This window comes from Anarrhichthys ocellatus, unplaced genomic scaffold (genome assembly GCF_004355925.1).
Source record: "Anarrhichthys ocellatus isolate YVR2014 unplaced genomic scaffold, GSC_Weel_1.0 scaffold55, whole genome shotgun sequence".
Classification (NCBI taxonomy): domain Eukaryota; kingdom Metazoa; phylum Chordata; class Actinopteri; order Perciformes; family Anarhichadidae; genus Anarrhichthys; species Anarrhichthys ocellatus.
The window spans coordinates 1,512,081-1,531,904 of NW_022280085.1; the positions used below are offsets into that span (position 1 = coordinate 1,512,081).

At 44.1% G+C, this 19,824-nt stretch overlaps 1 protein-coding gene across 2 annotated transcripts in view; it reads right to left on the bottom strand.

Annotated features, from left to right (window-relative positions):
• The window catches only part of LOC116396282 (microtubule-associated serine/threonine-protein kinase 1-like), a 49,504-nt gene extending 37,045 nt beyond the window's left edge, over positions 1–12,459 (bottom strand). The window contains exons 1-2 of one of the 2 annotated variants that reach the window (XM_031870780.1): positions 11,487–12,459; positions 2,158–2,186 (exon numbers count right to left, since the gene is read on the bottom strand). In XM_031870780.1, coding sequence (XP_031726640.1) covers positions 2,158–2,186; positions 11,487–11,525 — 68 coding nt within the window. In that variant the 5' untranslated portion in view covers positions 11,526–12,459. Of the gene's footprint in view, positions 1–2,157; positions 2,190–11,486 lie in introns of both variants that reach the window. The other variant, XM_031870778.1, reaches the window with a different exon arrangement.
• Between the last annotated feature and the right edge of the window lie 7,365 nt (positions 12,460–19,824).

Consider the following 19,824-nt stretch of genomic DNA (forward strand, 5'->3'; position numbering starts at 1 on the left):
GAGAGAGAGAGAGAGAGAGAGAGAGAGAGAGAGAGAGAGAGAGAGAGAGAGAGAGAGAGAGAGAGAGAGAGAGAGAGAGAGAGAGAGAGAGAGAGAGAGAGAGAGAGAGAGATTTCTGTGACTTATTCATGGAGGTTTTCTGCGCTCTCGATGTCTGCGCGCTGAAAGAACCCGACGTGGAGTTAAAAGCTTTTTAACCGCAGGCTAGTGGACACCGTGAGTGAATGCAGCAGGAGGTAGCGAAGACATGACTTAGGGACAAGGTCATGTGGCCTGTTGCATAACTGTCAAACAGAAGTTGAATGGAGTCAAACATTAAATAAAGCATAACCGATGACGATGTGTGCCCCACACGCACACACAGATACTTTGAATGGCTGTGTTTGCCCATGACCCATCCATAATGGATGGCGGGCTCATAGCGTCCCACGGATGGAGACAGAGACGGTCTCAAGAGAGAGAGAGAGAGGGGGCATGATGGCAGAAATGGAAAGTATTGTTGGAGAGTGAAAGACAACGGTGAGGTGGAGAGGAGGGCACAAAGACGAGTGGGGCCTGCTGCTTCATTTCGTGTGCGATTACCCATGATGACTTGGGATGAAGGGGCAGCGCAGAGAAGATGGATGGGGCCCGGGAAATGGGTAACGGGGTGGAGACAGAGGTAGTGGGCTGTGACCACTAACACACACACACACACACAGATTCACTCTTACCCTCTTCATAATAATCTATACGCTCTCCACATAACGTTTATTCACTTTCTTGCCGAGAGTTAGGTGAAAAGATCGATACCACTCTCATGACTGTACACTAAATATGAAGCTACCGCCAGCAGCTGGTTAGCTTAGCTTAGCATTAAGACTTGACACGGGGGGAAACAGCAAGGCTGGGTCTGTCCAAACAAAACCCTCCTACATATACCAACACCTGAAGTTCACTAATAAACATATTATAAATGTTACTAAAACTAAAAATGTCCTTATTGATTAACTTGATCGCCTTATAAAAGTTATGAGAAACTTGTTAAAACAAACAGTTGTCTCTTGTCTTGTTTCTGGCCACCTGACAAATGTAAGTCCAACATTCACTCTATTGTGGATCTGTTTTTGGTCTCCACCCACTCACAAGGGGAATATGTGGCTCCGATATGTCCACCAGCAAGTGGCTAACTTGGTCTGGCTGCGGTATAGCTGCCTGCGGCGACTGGAGATCACAGGCAGCTGGGATGAGAGCCGTAAGACTCAACAACAACAGAGTCAGGTCATAATTCTCTGCGGGTTGATGTACTATGAGTGGGCCTTTTCACATAATCATTCTTTATCTATCGTTGATACAAACATTTTGATCAGAGAAGCTTCAAGTAAAAGTACCACAAGTATCAACAGAAAATTGTACTCATTATGCAATCTCAATCTGCAAAGTAACTAACTACAGCTGTCAAATAAATACAGTACAATATCTCCCTCTGAAAGTTCTTTCATAGCCTTTAAACATTTTTTAACTGTGCTATGTTTGACTTACTGTGTGTGTGATTAACTGTCTAACATGCATTGTGTTTTTTCTTACTGTTTTTCAGCTATGTGTCTGGTTTTGTAGTATATTTTCTATACTTCTGTTGCCCGTGGGTTGGCTAAAGCTGATTGGCAATATACTGCTAAACAAACAACCAGACGAGTGTGTGAGAGGGAGATAGAAAGGAGAGCGAGAGAAGGGATTTAGAAAACAGGGCTAGGTAGAGCAGAGCCGCAAGGCAGAGGGGTGGAAATGAGAGCGGAATAGAAACAGATTAATAACCTAAGCAATGAGAAGAGAAGCGGGGAGATAAAGACGAATAACTGAGTGACCGGGAGAGGCAGAATGGCTTTCAGCACCATGGACAGCCTCCAGAGCTCCCGGCTGGCTTTAATCAGACTCCGGCAGACTCCCCCCCCCCCCCCCCCCCCCCCCCCCCCTTTTTCATTCACAGGAGGACTACACACTCCACACCACAAGCACCTCTGAAGCATCCTCAGAGCGTTCAAACCACAACATGTAGATCATGCTCAGCAGCTTCCCTTGATGCGATTGTTTTTCTTCACAAAGGGACATGGTCCCCTTTTCCATCCCCCAGAGAGGATGGAAAAGACAGGGGGAAGGGTGAACGAGGGTAACACTCACCTGCTGTTCTTGCGAGGCAGGGGCAAATCCTTCTGGAAGAAAGAAAAAGAGAGGGAGATCAGGTACAAAAAATAATCATATATATACTTTCACGCGATCAATAAAGTACAACATGCCGTTTGCACCATATGCAGACAGGCCTTTAAGTTTAAAATGTAAAGCTCCCTTTTAAGTCAACATTTGAGGGCATTTTCCTTCTTAATTTGGATGTTCATACTTGAAACAGGATGTTGAGATTTGACAAAAAAAACGAAAGAAGCCATGAATTCCTTATCAGGTAGAGAGAAAAACGTAAACTCACTTAGTGAAGTGACAGCACTGGTGAAAGAAAATCCTGCCATCCTTTTTATGTTTATAGGAGGATGAAGATGAAGATCCCAGGAACCGATTAACTATTCGTTAAATCCCGCCCCGAAAAGGAACTGTCCAACCAATAGCTTTGCAACCGTAGCGAGGCCCAACAAGATGCTAACAGTGTTGATGCTAGCGTTAGCAGATTTGGGGAAGTTTTCCAGCAACCCTAGTGACATTTTTAACCACTTCAAGAACTTAACGTTAGCCTTATTAATGTAAGTCAGCTAACTAGCTACATCTGATGAAATCTGTTAGCAACAGTTGTAATTTCAGCCGGCAAAAATTACGGTCTCCAGCTTGAAATGGGACGCCTGCTTTTAAAAATACCTATATCTAAAAATCAAAGACCCATTTTTTTAAAAACTTCACCAAGAGTTTTGAGTGGCGAAGCCACCACATCTATCCTTATTGAGCTAGACAAGCGTAGCAACAGTAACAAAGCGGGTTGGGCTACGTGAGCGAAGAATTTAATTCTCTAAGTCCCGCCCCTCAAACGCAGACTCAAACGCTAGTCATGGTTAGTCGTTATGTAATAGTAGTACTCGTTACCTGGAGAGGTTGGAAAGAGATATACGTTTCTTCTACATAAAAACCTGTGGAGCTAACATTAGCAGAGCGTGTTAGCACATCATTAACTAGCGTCAACACTTCTATGCTACGCAAGAAGGTATACTGACTGTATACACATGCTTCTTTTGCTTTTTAATGATTTTAACAATAAATCAAGACCTGCTATGTCTTTTGTCCCGATCGGCAGTTGATGTGGTACACTTTGATCTGTTGGCTTTAGCTCTGATCTTTATCTTTTTAGCCTTTTTTTCGTTGCTGAATAATTTTGACACTCTGGTAATATCCTTCAAATGCACATTGAAGACCCCACTGTCTGCTTTTTATTTTTTCCATAAATTAGATAATTATTAGATATTCATGCAGGGAGTGCAGTTAGTGACAGTGTGGGCTCCTAGCTCTGAAAAGCTTGACCGAGTAGCTGTGGGGGGGGGGGCTTAGTGGAGAGTCAGAACCCAGGGCTTTTGGAGGCCTGGGGTTAAGAAATTGCCCAGCTGGTAATCCTGACTAACGAGGAAATAAATGAGACTGGAACTTACTTTACAAATGCGACTGTATGTACATGATGTATTTGGATCTATGTGTTTAAACCAGTCAGGCTGTTCATTTGAGCCAGGGCACCCCGCCCTCCCTCTTCTATCCTCCCATCTCCTGAGACCAGATGGACAGAGTATCGAGCAGCAGCAGCAGCCGACACTCACTGCACCGAAATGAAAACAGTGTTTGAGCAGAGCCAGATCTCATGCCAGCACAGGCTGGCTCTTTACAAAACCCTACACGCTGCGATAGAGAGAGATGGAGGCAGGGAGGGGGCAGAGGGTGTAAACAAGGGTGGAGTAGAGAGAGAGAGAGAGGGAGAGAGAGATGAATCATGCCCACAGCCTTACCCTTGAGCCTGAGTATTCTTGCCTCCAGCTCAGCTCCTTGATAGTGGATATGTGTGTGCGTGTCCTAGAAACACTAAATGCTGTTTTTGAGTGTCTCTGTTGTGAGCCATTGCACAGTATACAGCAGCAGATGCGATTAATGCATTAGCCGCCTCACACCTTCTCCTGTCACACGCAGGGTAATGTTGTTAAGGTGCTGTTAGCGTCGCATCGACCACCTTCTAACCACAGTCAATGCAATTATAAGGTTAACCTACAGATCAAGATCTGTGTGTGTGTGTGTGTGTGTGTCAGTGAGCATGTATGTGTGTGAGTGGACCTGCTACGACTGATCTCCACTGAAGCACAACATATGTATTAAAGTGTGGCCGCCTGAAAGCTCTGTATTACAAGGACAAACCTACAACACAGGACACAGTGTTTTTTTTTTACTTTGTCAGTCACCATCCATAAGATTAAGTCTACTGTTACCTCCAGAGGAGAAAGCCGAGTAGTGAGGCACCAAAATATACCAAACATAGTGGAAAACACTCCCCCGATGAGGAAAATAGAAAAACAATAATCTTCATAAGCCGGTCACATGCTATTCCACTGCTTGTCTCCAGGGTTTTAGGTTGTTAAGAGAGACAAATCCCTCCTTACAAGGACGACTGAATATTCAACCCATTGATCCCTCCTTGCTTTGTCCTTCATTGATCAGGCTAATTGACCCTGAGCCGTCACAGCCGAGGGGAAGATGACTTACAAGAGCGAGAGGCCTCGGGGTAAGGCTTCCCACTGATGAGGAAGGTTAACCATTCAAACAAGCCAGTGTAAACACAACCGCGTCATGTCACACGGAATAAAAATGTATTTTCATGTGCATGGCTTTCATGATAAAATGTACACGGGGCAACAAAAAGAAAGGTATCTACTGCAATTCACTTAATTGGAAGTACTTTTATAGCAATGGCAATGTCGGTCTGTTGGTCGGTCCAACGCAGATTGACACATCTCAACAACTATTAAATAGACGTTACGCATTATAGAAACTGTTGAGTTGCCAACAGCATCAATCTAGTGACTTTGTTGACTTTTTTCTCTGGCGCCACCATGAGGTTGACATTTGTGGGTTTGGGTGAAATGTCTTTGCAGCTATTGGATACATTGCCATAATATTTGGTGCAAACATTCATGTTCCACTTGGAACATTTGTAATAACATCTAAGGCTACGGTAAAACTCACAAAATTCACAGAAAAATACAAAGTGTCCTCAGTGGTATCTAAGGCCCGACAACATGTATGAAGAGTATTTAGGCAAGAATGTTGTACGTCTTCACGAAGTGTTGAAATCATGTGTAAAATAACAGGACTGTTTTGCATGAATAGTCAACGAAGTACAAATAGATAATCAAAATGCATTAAACCAGCTGTTCTTGGGCCTCAGAGCGCCATCTAGTGGGCCATGGAAGTCCTGCCGAAAAAGTGAAAATTACAATTTTTGGTTAATTACAAAGCTAGATATTATTATACGTAAATGTGCTCAAGAATTCAAACGTCAAATTAAAATGCAAAATGTTAACGTACAGTCACGTTTTGAATGTCACCGTGCAAATCACGACACATCATCAGGTTAGAGGCAAACGTGTTTTGCCGCCGTTAGCTAGCTAACTTTCATCGTGGACGCAGTGAAATGGATCGGTTTTCTGAAACAAGAGAGTGATATGGAAGACAAACCCAGTGCCAGTAAAAGCTCCTGATGCGTGCGGTGAAGAAATATGACCCTGAATACATTAAATGTGGATTCATAATGTCAGGCAGGGATGGGTGAGGGTAAGCAGAATATTTATTTTGGTCGTTACAGCCCAGCTTGTTTTTTCTACTTTTTGTATCATGTTTTTTTCTCTCTCATTTATTCGGGGAAAGTGGCCCCGTGGAAAGTTTTTAAGAATCAAGAAGTGGCCCTAAAGCCACAAAAAAATAACTGCTATACCTCTTATATCTGAGTCCAGACCTGTGAACATCTGCTCACTGTCTGTCTGATGTCCCTCTGAGGGACTATTTAATGTCTAGGCATGTCTAGACAATAAAAAAGAAAGAGCCAGTTGGCACATTAAACAACACGCAGCCGTCCACTGGTGCCTGAAATAATAAACCGGCACTATGAATATGATGCTTCCGTCCTCCCTTGGACTCTAGCTTACATCCCTGTGCTGCGGCAGGTAGCTCAATCAATCAATCCTCAGGTGACATGGCCTTTATTAACCCAGTAGAAATTCCATTAAAGTGCTCCTCTGTCACCCTCACTTTATTACAACTCTCAGCAATCAGTGTCACACACTATCTCCCTGAATGGACCCTCATAATCCCACAATTCCACTTTTAATTTGCAAAAAAGGTGAGCTAGAGAGAGCTCATTTCCCAGTTCCAATCTAGACGTTGTCGGCGGTCATTGTGCCGGGAAAGCGGCACACTGGTCCTCTTCCCAACATGCATCAGTGACTCACAGTCTCTGCGTTTTTCCGCAAAGTGAAAAATAAGCAGACAATACACATCATCATGGACACATCATCTTTGCTATTATTCAGCTCCTGAAGCCCGAGTCCTCTGTGGCTCGATCCTCCTGTGGTGTAATTAGTGTGTCAGAATTCTCGTTGCTTGGCTGCGTCTCCCACGTCACAGCACGTTGTTTAAAAAAATAAATAAGACGTCGTCTGAGGCTGACGTGCAGCCGCGTTTAGATCCCCCCCCCCCCTTGAGTCTCATTAATGAAGTCTGGCGGTTGGTGAAGGGTGACTGACATCAGACGGGAGGCTCCGTCACAAACGTGTCATGCCCACCGATCACAGATTAGAAAGCCAAACAGCTCCGCTCTCTATTTGCTCCTGTCTCTTTTCTTTTTTTGCTTCTTCCTCTCGGGGAGTCTAGCTGAGGTTTTTGAGCATTCCGCCTTAAGATTACTCCGTGTTTACAGACACAGGTCGGGCTTTTTAGTAACGAACCTGCAGATGGCCTCCTTCTGTCAGAGTGTGTTCTCTTTGACAACAAAATAACCTCTTTAATGGGTCGACTGCAGCCCTCACGCAGTGTATGTGTGTGTGCACGCTATATGCACGTGTATCTATGGTTGCCTCGTGTTGAGTCACTACAGATTAATCATTTGTTAATACACTCAACCTGAGGCCAGGGTGTGCAGAAATGAGAAGGATGTTGAAATGTGCTTACTTACAGTTAGTTAAACCATTCAAATGTAATATGATTTACCTGGGATGCTATTTTTCAGCCAATCTGCAAGGTGGAGTCAGCTAGTGCGCTAACCAGAGAGTCAATCCATCCATCCATCCATCCATTCAGCAGCCATTCAATAAGCCAGGGGCCTAAACGATGCAGGCAGTAAAACATAACTGAGACTTGAACGTGAACGCCGTCTCCTGCTTCGTGTTTTCCTGCAATATGACGAACCTATAAAAGAAAGGTCCTTTTGCTATTGTGTCCTTCAAGTCATCTTTCCTGCACTAAAGGAACAAAGAAAAGCCCCCAGTCATAATATAAAAGGCATTAGCTGAGCTGCAGGCCTATAAAGCAAACTGCAGCTCTATCAGGATGGGCCGGCCAGTCCAATCATTTTGTGGACACACTGCTGAAAGAAAAATGGTTGGGGCGTGGGCCCGGAGACGGACAATGGGGATCAATCAAGGACCGTCCTGCTGCCAAGACACAGTGACAGGACCAGCCATCATGTGCAGCGTCTGACAGAGTCTGATTGATTTGGGTTTTGACAGATGGAAAAAGGGAAAGAGGCTGATTGATGAGTGTCACGTATAAGTTGATGGTCTGGTGCTTATATTTGTGCCACCATTTATCTTATTTCTATTTGTGATGACAGTGACTGATGAGGAAAAGTCAAAGCCTAACTGACATTAAAATGTATTTTTTTGTGCTTTTTTCATAATTAGGGCCCGAGCAACCGACAATGTCGGGCCTGCGAAGGCCCTATTGATGTTGTAGGCATCCGTTATTTTTTGTGATTCTTATTTTTGCACTTCGGGAGCATTTTGGGGATACTTGCCATGCATGAAAACTCACCAAAGTTTGAGGACTTGTCAGGTCTGGTGGAACTTAGAGTCTGAAAAGGGATGCATATTTGTGTGTAAAAAAATGTCTCTCTAGCGCCCCCTACAAATCGGACCGGCAATGCCCCTCGGCCAGTATATCCGATTGACTTGAAATTCGACACACATGTCCGACTCCGCTAGATCTAAAAAAAAAAAAAGCCTCTCAGACCCCTAAGCTCCGCCTACTTAGATTTTCCGCCATATTGAATTTAGTGTAAAACACATTTTTGTGAACTCCTCCTACATGCTGGGTCCGATTACTACCCAATTTGTTGTGTATCATTATTGGATATAGATCATCAAAAGCTATTAAAAGCTTTTTGATAGCTCTTAGCATTTACAATATATGGACCAATAAACGTCTTAGGGGCGTGGCTTAATATCAATACACATAAGTTCTCAACCGTTTGTCCTAAAATTACAATATTTGCAGCATATGTGCACATCGCATCCTGTAACATACCCTGAGAATTGTTTTGCATTCAACCACTAGGGGGCGCTACAGCAAACCCGGAAAGTTGTGCTTTTTGTCAGTTTTTGCATTTTTCAGCCTTCCTCCTTTAACGAACTCCTAGAGAATTTATGCGATCAACTTCTCCTTTGGTCAGGATGCTCTTAAGACCTTTGTGATGAAAAGTTATCAAAATCGTGCGCTTTCATCGAAGAACCTTGACGTGGCGGCCATTTTGCCTCATTGTTTATGAAAATATAAGTTGTTATAACTCAAAGGTACATTATCCAATCTACACAAAACTTCTTATGCATGATGCTACTTCAAGCTTGAACATACTTCAATTGAAAAAACCTCAATAACTCATAGCGCCGCCTACTGGCTAAAGGAAATGTCAAATTTTATACTTTTATTTATTCCTCCTAGCCAGGTGAACTGACGAGTCTCAAATTTGGTAAGGATAGCCTTAAGACATTGATGATAAATCGCCAAGAATATTGTGCGTTTTCTTTGAACGCTGTTGCTGTGGCGACGCATTGTTCGCCATGAAAAGCGAAGCTGACGGTTTTACTAACTTGGGAAGCTCAAAAACGCATGCAACTTTTTACATGTGTCAAAGGTCATTGGAAGAAATATTGTATATGATTTTTTTAATCGTCCGTTTTAAATTGCCTCTATAGCGCTCCCTACAATATTTCAAAAGAGCAGCCCCAGCGCTACATGTATGAAACTTGAGAGGTACATGTATCCTATGGAGACTTAAAAATAAGTCTCTTGGGACCATGCTCTAAACCCTAGCGGAAGTCAGCAAAGTTCATTTTTGTGTCATTTTTCCATAGAATTTGGCGTATTTCTAGTCGCTATACTTTAACGAACTCCTCCTAGGGACTTCATCAGATCCTGTTTAAATTTTGTCAGTACAATCTCAAGACACCTGTGATTAAAAGTTATCAAAAGCTTTACGTTTGACGGAATCGTTTAGCCGTAGCGGGCGGCTACTGTCAGTAGTGTAATGTGTGTGGTCCAAACTCTTCGTGAGCGGGCACTTAAAATACTTCACAACATGTATAACTTCCAACTGCCACACAGTTAGTCAAATGTAGCGGGCTAACGTTGTTAGCTGTTGATTAGGTCCATCTTGAATTTGACAATTTTTAACGGTACTCCGTTACTCTGCACGTTACTCCGTGGTTTAATTCAAATAGAGGGTAACGTGTAGTTTTGTGGTCACAGATCTACACACAGGACTAGATTTCCGCCGTGAGCTTCCGGTCGTTAGCCGTCACCCCAACTGGTTACAAAAAGTAACGTCGTGTGAGGATTTGTGCTAATGCTAGCATGCTAGGCTAAACTAGCTTCCACTTTCCGGGTACTACAGGTCCTCCCAAATGTTGACCGTTTTTAAGGGACAGACAGCTTAAATTGCTAACAGTTGTTAGCTTACACATTGTTGTACAAGGGCTAATTTGTGTCAATAGCATATTCAGTAGCCTAAAGCTTATAACCACGGTGTCCACAAATATGTCCAAAAACGAATTCATTTTCTTTTTGAAAGGACATAATAGCTGCGTAATCATTATAGTTCCTATCTTCTTGGACAAAAAGTGTGTATCTTTTTATTTGGACGACAAGCCTAATGGAATTAGTGTCATTTCTAAAAATGTGCTTTGCGTGACTATGTGGGCCAGCGAGCCAATTGAAGTGACGCAACGTGCAGCAGGCACAAAAATGCAAATTTTCACGTTAGTCATGTTGAAGTGATGCATCACGGGTGTGACCCCTGACCCCAACTGCAAGGGAGCGGGGGTGGGGTGTGTGGGAGGGTGGGTGTCACCATATGGTGCTGAGAGAATGATTGTGTGTGTGTGTGTGTCAGAGAGAGAGAGAGAGAGAGAGAGGGAGAGAGAGACGGTTGGCATGATGAGACCCAGGGGAGTGACAACAAGGCTTTTGAGCGGGACAAGCAGAGCCAATCACACGTCAACACACACACACACACAGACAGAGACATACAGCAAATCATTCAGCTCGGCCTGCCTATATCTATAAAATGCCAGTGACATAGCGAGTCTGACTCTACGATGATTAATTCCCTCGCATCTCCTGTCATACATCACGGCGGCAGAGCAGTAAGCTGCTCACCTCACTACTAATCCTCCCTTGATTCCTTTACACACTCTCTCTCTCTCTCTCTCTCTCTCTCTCTCTCTTCACAATAATGGGGGTCAATTTTCCCACCGAGCAGCTCGGAGCTGCAACTGACAGCCCTCGCTGGACAATTCTCCCTTTTTTCAGCAACATACAGAAAGTAAATGCACATACACTTGCGGGGTGGGCTGCTCTCTATACGCCTGGCCTGCAGGCTGCTCATCCCTGCTCAGTTCACTCGACTGAATCACACAAAGATGGGGGGGGGGGGGATGACCCGTGGTTAAGCAGGCTGCTTCATAATGGATGAGCGCAGTGGTTTGCACGCGTCATATCTGTATGCATGAGTGACGACTCATTACCAGCATTTGGTGAAGGAGACTGTGTGTAAGCTCCACCTAATAGAAATGATCCTGAAGTGAGCTTTGTTACGAGAACATATGGGATGTCCTGGATTTATTAAAAAACTATGGGGTCACCACTTTGTTACGATACACTCAACCACCTGAGACGCACTGTGTGACCCCTATTAGGGGAGACACAGAGATATCATCATGTTTTTGGGGCTTTGCTTAGCGATGAGACTGCAGATTGCTGTATTTTCCTACTGTAATACTGCGATTGTTGTAATACTGCGATTTCTATTGTAATTTGTAGCCATAAATTCACAGTAACGTGTCATATAAAAATGCATAAATAAGCATGTGGACTCTCCGCGTGATGGCATGGTGTCTGGTTGTGTGGCCTACAGCTGGAAACAATAGGAAAAAATATTTTTTAGTAGAGTAAATGACACATCACAGGATGACGATGACGAACCAGCTCACCTGCAGCCTCCGGCGCCGGATTATCCCCGAGTCATCCATGGCGTAACGAGGTGCGGCGGGGGTTTCCCCTCACTAAAACTATATTTTGATTCCCCCCCCCCCCTGTCCCCACCCTCACTATTAAGATGTTTTTCAACCCGGCAGGGCTGCGGCATCCACCGGTTCACACCCGAACCGCACAGCAGCAGCAGCACCGTCCTGGCGCACTCGGAGCCAAAGAGGCGCACACAGTGTCACGTCGAAGAAGCCCAGGAAAACACACGCATGTCAAGCAGTCCCATTCCGTCTGGTTCACCCCCAAAAAATGTCTCTGGGAAAAACACACAAAAAAAAGCAGTTAGCAGTTTGTCTCAGCCCCCACTTCTAACCTGCGTCTCGGGGGTTGCCAGTCATGCAGCTGTCTCTGCGGTCTGCGCTCCCTCTCGGAGCATCCTTGACATTTTGCCCAGAGGTGTTTTTGTTGTTGTTGTTGTGCGCTTTGATACCGCCCAGCCGACCGGAGGCCCGAGCGAATCACTGCGAACACAGACGTGTAAGTGAGCTACGCGTAGGACGAGCCCGACCCAAGTTCTTCTGTTGCTCCGCAAAAACCTCCCGAAGAAACGCGAGCCTCTCCCCACATTCGCCCCACAAAGGACGGCGTGTTCCAAAAAGCTCCGCGCGGGTTTAAAAAATAAAATGACGGGGTGGGGGCGATGCCTTTTTTTACACACTACTGCGCCGTACAGTTGTTGAGCGGCGCTGCTCCGAGACGCGCTTCATCCTCTAGAGCCCGGCTGACATTGCCGCTGATTCGCCGCGGAGGAGCCTCTGTCTGCTCCCGTTAGCGTCACCGGGGGAACGAGGACAGCGCGTGCGTTCCTCCCCTCGCTTCACGTCTCACGCAAGTTTGAACTCTTCGTCCGCTTGCTTCCTTCGCCCGTCCGTTGCTCCTCAACCTTCACTTCCTCTGATACTGGTGACTGGACGGGGCGACAGCAGCAACGCGATATTTGTAACCCCCCCCCCCCCCTCCACCCTTCCTTCCTGGGAATCCCTCTCGCCCCTCCTCCCCCTGCTCGCGCGGAGGAGTGTCCGTCTCCGCGTGAACTAAGGAGCGTACAGATACAGCTCACACTACATGGGCTCAGTTTAAGGGCTTTTTTTTGTTTGTTGTTGCTGCTTTTATATCCTGAACGTGGCGCGGTGTAGTTCAAGCTCACATTTGGAACACTAAAGCTTTTCAGACGACAGCGTGGGTGATGTGAATGTGGGTGTACGGAGGCCGGTTAGAGACACGTTCAGTACCACAGACAGCGACACAGTGTTCACAGTAAACCGACAGCGTCGCCCCACGTTGCAGTAAACATTTGTGCTCATTTAATCACCTTTTGGGTCGTGTTAAGGGTTAAACGTCGGCTAATGCTAACATTATTATAAGCCACTTGGTGGCTCTACAATGCAATGCAGATGTTGAATGTATCAGCAAAAGGAAACATGATGACAAAAACACCATTCTTAGCTATAGTAAATGGATGTAGGTTAATTCAGGAACCTTTTCCTTAAAGTGTAGCCTATAAGTTACATTATTTAGGAAGCTTCGTGTCAAACAGATTAGCTTGAATAAATGACTAATGACGATTTCTTTGCACAATAAGCTAACTATGTGAATGCATTCAGTGAATAGGCCTATGACGCTACAGCCAGCAGGTGGTTAGCTTAGCTTAGCATGGCTTGTCCAAAGGTAACACAATCTGCGGCCAGAAAAAACAAAGAAGAAGGCCGCAACACGAAGTTTCCACCCACGACATTCCGTGATTGACAGGGCAGTTGGCCCTTTGGCAAAGTCATTGTATAATGTCTTGCTAGAGATTAGGACTTTTACACAGTTTTTTATGTAACATATGTTCCAGGCTGCCCACACAGTCACGACCTCGTCAGTGCCAGACACAGCGAGAGATCTGCAACAGAGTGTCCAAACCCAGCCCACACTGACCGATTCCGAAAGGAAATGGGCAGGAAGACAGCAGGAAGACGGCAGGAAGACGGCAGGAAGGCTGCAGGAAGGCTGCAGGAAGGCTGCAGGGATGCTGTTGGTCCAAAATGACTGGCAAACAATTTTGCATTGTAAGGAAAAGGCTCTCTGCAAAGAATTGTCAGCTTCACTGACAAACAAAGTGTCCTTTTTAGCTTAATTTTGTTCGAACCTTTACCTCAGGTGAACCAACTACAAATGTCTGTTTAGTCAGCCGGCCACTTTGGTCCAGACTTCAATTTCTTAACTACTATTGGGTGGATTGCCATGCAATTTTGTAGAGTTATTCATGGTCCTCAGCGGATGAACCTGTCTGACTTTGATGATCCTGACTTGTCCTCTAGCACCACCAACAGCAGCAGCAGAATCAAGGGCCAAACGGACATGCATCGAGGTGAAACAAATTAGCCCATCATTTTCATTCTTTATGGATAAAGGTTTGAAAGACAACACATATATTGATTGTGGCTGACGTAACAAACAGAACTAGATATCGCAAGTGTCTAAAACAGTGAATTCAGAAAAAAAATGTTCCCCTTGCTGTGGCAGAATGTGTTCAGAGACGCACACATCTTGTCAGAAAATAAAAAGCCCCAGCAAGCAGGCAGTTATTTGTTATATCAAATGGAGCTGTCAGGGCCGTCTGGCTGGCAGTCGGAAAGCCAGATCGCCTCAGTGCTGATGGCAGTACTTTGTTCTGTAGCTCAGTAAAACCCTGACAAACAGAGAAAACTCCTGCAGCGCTGTCGACTCCCTCTCACATACACAAAGCCGCATTTGCCTTCGCGCTCCTCTCCGCTGTCAAAGTCTGGAGTGGCGCTTGTGCCGCAGTGGAGCCGGGGGGCCATGTAGCAGGCAGGAGAGGCTATTGATTTCTGCTCCGGCACCGGCTAAGCTGCAGCTCACTGGAAAAAGCCCGGCGCAGGTGGGAAGGCTGGCCGGGGAGCCACACTTCATTGAGTTTTATAATGTGGTCATTATAGTCGCTGCAGAATGAACTGCATGGTGCTCAGCGGCTGCTGAACACAGGCCCGATGCTGCTTTCACATCCTCTTACGTAATCAGTTTTTTTAATCCCTTTGAGTTTGGAGAGTAACAGCTGCTCAGTTTTTGTTTGGAACAAACTCAAGGACAAACAACCTTAACTACCCTCCGTAGTTATATATTGAAAATAATTGCTCATATCTGTCTTTAAAGCGGCTATAAGCGATGTCATCTCTTGCTGCAGTTGCAGCTTTAACATCTATGGGGGTTTGCATCATTGCATATCTGTAAATGGCAAAAATACCAAAGACAATAAGGAATTATTCATTTAATTGACACGTTTTTAACAGTATATTTGGTTTTTATCGTATAATCATATCAATTTGTTACAACTACTGACTATGTCACCCGAAAAAAAAGAAGAAGCCTTTTCCAAGGAATATATAGCAAATGGCACAAGTAATGTGAGTTCTATAACTAAGGCCTGTATGTTTGGAAGGCTCACTCTCTACACGGCCTCCCGCCTGTACCATATACTAATATGTTTGTGCCATTGCCTCAGGAGTTCTTGGAAACCAAAAACAACGGTACATGAGAGACAATATTGGATTTACATTCACCAAGTGGCCAGAGACACAACTCCAAATGCATGCTGATGTCCCTGTGTTTGTGCTGGTTATGTGAATAGGCAACTGTTTGCTAACGAGTTAATCATATCAAGTCAAACAATAATATTAAACCAAGCTGAACAGCAATGTGTTACCGCCCTGTCTGGTTGGTGTTTTCAAGTCTGTTTCCCCTCTGAGAGTGGTCCAAAGTGTGCTCTGTGCAACACTGATGTCATGGGGTCCTTGAGAACATATGTACAAAACTGAAGGTCAGAAGGGTCAACTGAAGGCAAGGTGTTCTGGAGGTGTTCATTTTCTCTTTAAAATGTGACAAAAGCGGTTCAGGATTATGAAGTTATGGAATCGCAGATGTCCACTGTGCCAATTAAATATCATCCTTTCTCCCGCTCATTTTTCAACGACAACGTGCCTCCTAAAGATAAAGATTAGTGCTCAGACACACTTTGACATCCATTTCCCGTTATTCAACTGAAACACCCGCGCACTCACATCACTGTCCGACTGTCCAGAAGACACGCGATAGGACAGAGGTCTCTCCCCTGCCGTCTCACTCAGAAATGATGATCATTTAGATTTTTTGTTTTTTTAGATGTTGGGGCTTCGGATGACAGAATGTTTATGGTCTCATGACTCTGCTTAATTAAATAGCACACATGGTGCACACACACACACACACACACACACACACACACACACACACACACACACACAGAATAGGAGCAGTGATGCTTTCCAGATCACTGAAAAACAACTGTACAGCTGCCGATCTTCAGTGTACCGAGCATCAGCAAAAAAGTATGATTATGTAAAAGGAAATCCATAAAATAATCTGGTTGATGCACTGGGGGGCACTCATATTATTGCGGGAGCCGTATACAAAAGAGAAAGGTTGTGTCAGATGAATCACTGTTTAATCAGTCTTAACTTTTCTTACTTCTTCTACAAGGAGGGATTTTAATATAAAACTGATTTTAGCTTTTTGCTGTGACTGTGAAGATGTTTTGATTTTCTATAATCAGTGGTCAGTAGTTTGCAGGGTTAAGCAAATATCTCTATTACAGTAACTGTGACGGTTTACTCACTAAACTGTTTGTTAAAAATGCTCATATCAATTTGTGTGCGCTACTCGTCGGCGATGACGCCGTCGGTCAGGACGACATTAACGGCGGCAACCACCGTACGACAGCAGCGCTTCTATGCAAACAAAGCACAGAGAAGCTCGGATTACAACACACACAGAGTGACTTCACTCTCTGCTCAGGTAGACATTACTCCACCATATCTTCACATAGCAAATAGTTCTTTGCATCCATATAATTAATGCTCTGAATCTCAAATGTAGCATTAATTTAACATCAATTTAACATCATTATCGTTAAAAGACTTTCCTCCTCCATCAAATCATTTTGAAGGCTAAAGAATTTATCACATCTATAGAAACCAATCGAGGTCCGCCATGAAACTTACACGTGTGTGATGATGTGGAAACCTGAATCCGCGAGTGTGCACACAACTTTTTTGTGTAAGAAACATATTGGACACTATTCATTTTTTGAGGAGAGTATAGATGGCGCATCTTTAACTGAGCAGGTAGAGTAAAGATTTTGGTATCATATGAAACTAGAGGACCAATGGTTCTATTGGTACCCATGAGTCCCACGAGAAAAAACTTGACACACTTGAGCTGCATCTCAGATCAATCTTAAGGTTCCCACCTTTCAGAGGACATCGTGCACTTCTATGTGGAATATACTTTTATCTCCCCCTAAAGATCCCCTGTCCCTCCCTAAAAAAGACAAAAAATGGGTCAATGTGGGACTCTGAACAGCAACGACCCGTCAAGGTTAATGGGCACTGTTATAAACAGGTACGATCCTCAAGCACCAAGTTCAACATCAATGGTTTTGCCCTTTTCAAGCCTCCGTCGGCTCATTGGGGCTCGATGGTCACAGACCATAAATCCTGTAAATTGGAGTGTGAAAGAGAAAATATCCAAAGGCTCGTTAAAGCTTCTGTTCCGATTATTCTACGGCGTCAAGAACACCAACTGAGTCATCCACTCCAAGCCAAACACACAGCACAAACAAACCTCTTTTCCTAGTGTGAGTTTGTGTGTGTGCGTGTGTGTACTTGTAAACACACTGAAACACACACACACACACACACACACACACACACTGTCTGTGTTGAGAGAGACCTCTAGAGGATCACCATTACCAGGAAACAGACACAGCGGGAGCAAACAGGGCGCCTGTTGTCTTAGAAGGAACAATTTAAAACAATGAGTGTGTGTGTGTGTGTGTGTGTGTCACTATTATGGCTATTATGGTGGATTAGGTGAAATTATTTTAAGCCCCTTTTGGCTTTTTGTATCGCCTGCACAGTTTGTATTTTTGCTGCCGTTGTTTGGGGTCCCGCTGCCTTACAATATTTAAAAAACACATAATTTCCTGAAGTTAACTTCTCCTTTCGCCTGCAATACATCACCACTACGCCTCCTTGTGGTGAAAGATGGCAGTGCAGCAGAGACATTGCATGACCCTGCATAGTGCTGCACTTCGCTTTGTGCACCTGCAAAGGGAGGATACATTTAAATGTGTAATAATGACTTATTCTGAAATATGAAAATGAATCATCCACCTGGCAGGTTAAACAAAGTCAGTCTCCTAACTGTATGAGACAATAACGTGGAATTACAAATCTATGAAAATTATATTTTTCCTTGTTGACTTCATTCATGCTTGATGACTCCGTGGGAAAAGCTCCTCGAGTAAGTCATGGTGCTAAGAGGATGTTGGAGCATGTGTTTGGTCTATTTTCACACTCATTCAAAAGTACACGTTTCTCCCCGCGTGAGATCAATTAGAGTGAGCACTGGACTTAATCTGCAGCCACTTACTCTGTAAAACGATCAGAGATCAGATTTAAACACACCCAGATTAATGCAGATTAAGTCAAGATGTCCGTTGTGGCAAATAACAAATAGAAGATGGATTTTTCTGTTGTCTGCCTTTCTTAGAAAACACAGTTTACATGTAGATCAGCAGTGGATCAAAATGTTTCCATCTTTAATTGCACACACACCCACGGACTGACGTCACCGATTAGAAGGCGAGACAGCAGCAGCAGGCATTGTGGGTAATCCATGGTGACCGCCGCGCCTGATTGTCAATCGAGAGGCTCCTCTCCCATGCTGGCAGCTCAAGGACCCGGCCCAGCAGGACATCCCTAAACCCTCCTCAGCACCGCATCACACACTGCTGCTCCTGACAAATGGACACCATAAGAGGATTGCTCCGTTCACTCTATTGAAAACACACAAATGAACATGGTGTCCATCAACAGACACACACACAGACACACACACACACACATGCACACAAGGTCAGCACATCCAGACATGTAAAGATGAAATAATATCTGAAAAGTGCAATGGGAATAGGCCCTGGTCTATTAGGCAGAGCTGGCAAATGTATTTCTATAGCACTATTCATGCACGTGGCAGTTTTAGTGCTTTAAAAACACTTTTTTTTTTACTTTAAAAGAATAAATAACAAGAAAGTATGAGGATTTATACAAATGTGGAGGCAATACTGATATAAGCAAGACAAAGAGTGTCGGCCAGCGATGGAAACAAGGTCTCTTATTGTTATATCCTCAAGACGATAAAAGGGTTGACAGCGTTGATGTGGTTGTTTAAGGTCAGAGTTTATAATTATTACCAAGATGCCTGACTGATATCGGGTTTTAATGGACAGTTTGAGCAATAATTGTTTGCATACGTATGTTGTGGAAGTACCAAATACAATTACTTCGGTTTTGGCCGTATTGGGTTGAATTGAATTCTTAGACATGCAGTCACACATCTGGTAAACGCATTGAATCAATTCGTTAACTAGAATGGAAGAAGTGACACGTAAAGTTAAGTATCGTCCGTCATAATTATGATAGACAAACACTGTTAATGTAGATAATAAGGCCTGGCGAACGCATGTGGAGATGAAATATTACAGGGAGTAATATGAACCCTGTGTGGAGCCCCTGATAAAGTTTTGGATAGTATACTAGTATGATTTTGACTCAATCCAAACTGGAATATCTCACGAGGGCCATTGGTAACTAGATAATTACTATGCTGATGTTAAAGTATTTTTTCAAGGATGTAACAGTTCAAAGACTTTCAGAAATGAATAGGCTGCGCAGCCTCCCTCTGGTAAGTCGTTTTAGAGTGGGTCTTCTTGGTTTAGGGCAATGTAAACAACACTGATGCTGAGAGAGCTTGAGCTGTTTCCTTTGTGCGTTAGCAGTTGATCTGCGGAGGAACGGAAAGATAAACCGGGGAGAGAAGAAAGGAGGAGGAAGAAACAAACTTTGTTGTTTTATGTATATTATTAAAGCAAGAGGGAGAAAGAACAGTAGACAAAGAGATAGCAGTAAGCAAGGCAGATATTAACGGAGTAACAGGCTTTTAGAGAGCGCGTTGATGAATTGATTGAAGTCAAAGCATATTTTTTTGATACATGTGTTTGTTTTTCTGTTTGATATGAATTGTAATTGTTTGTAGCTTCAAAGCAGCATAGGCAAATTCCCAGCCAGGGTTTTTAGTCCCTTAAATTATTCATTGAAATACCTACACACACACACACACACACACACACACACACACACACACACACACACACACACACACACACACACACACACACACACA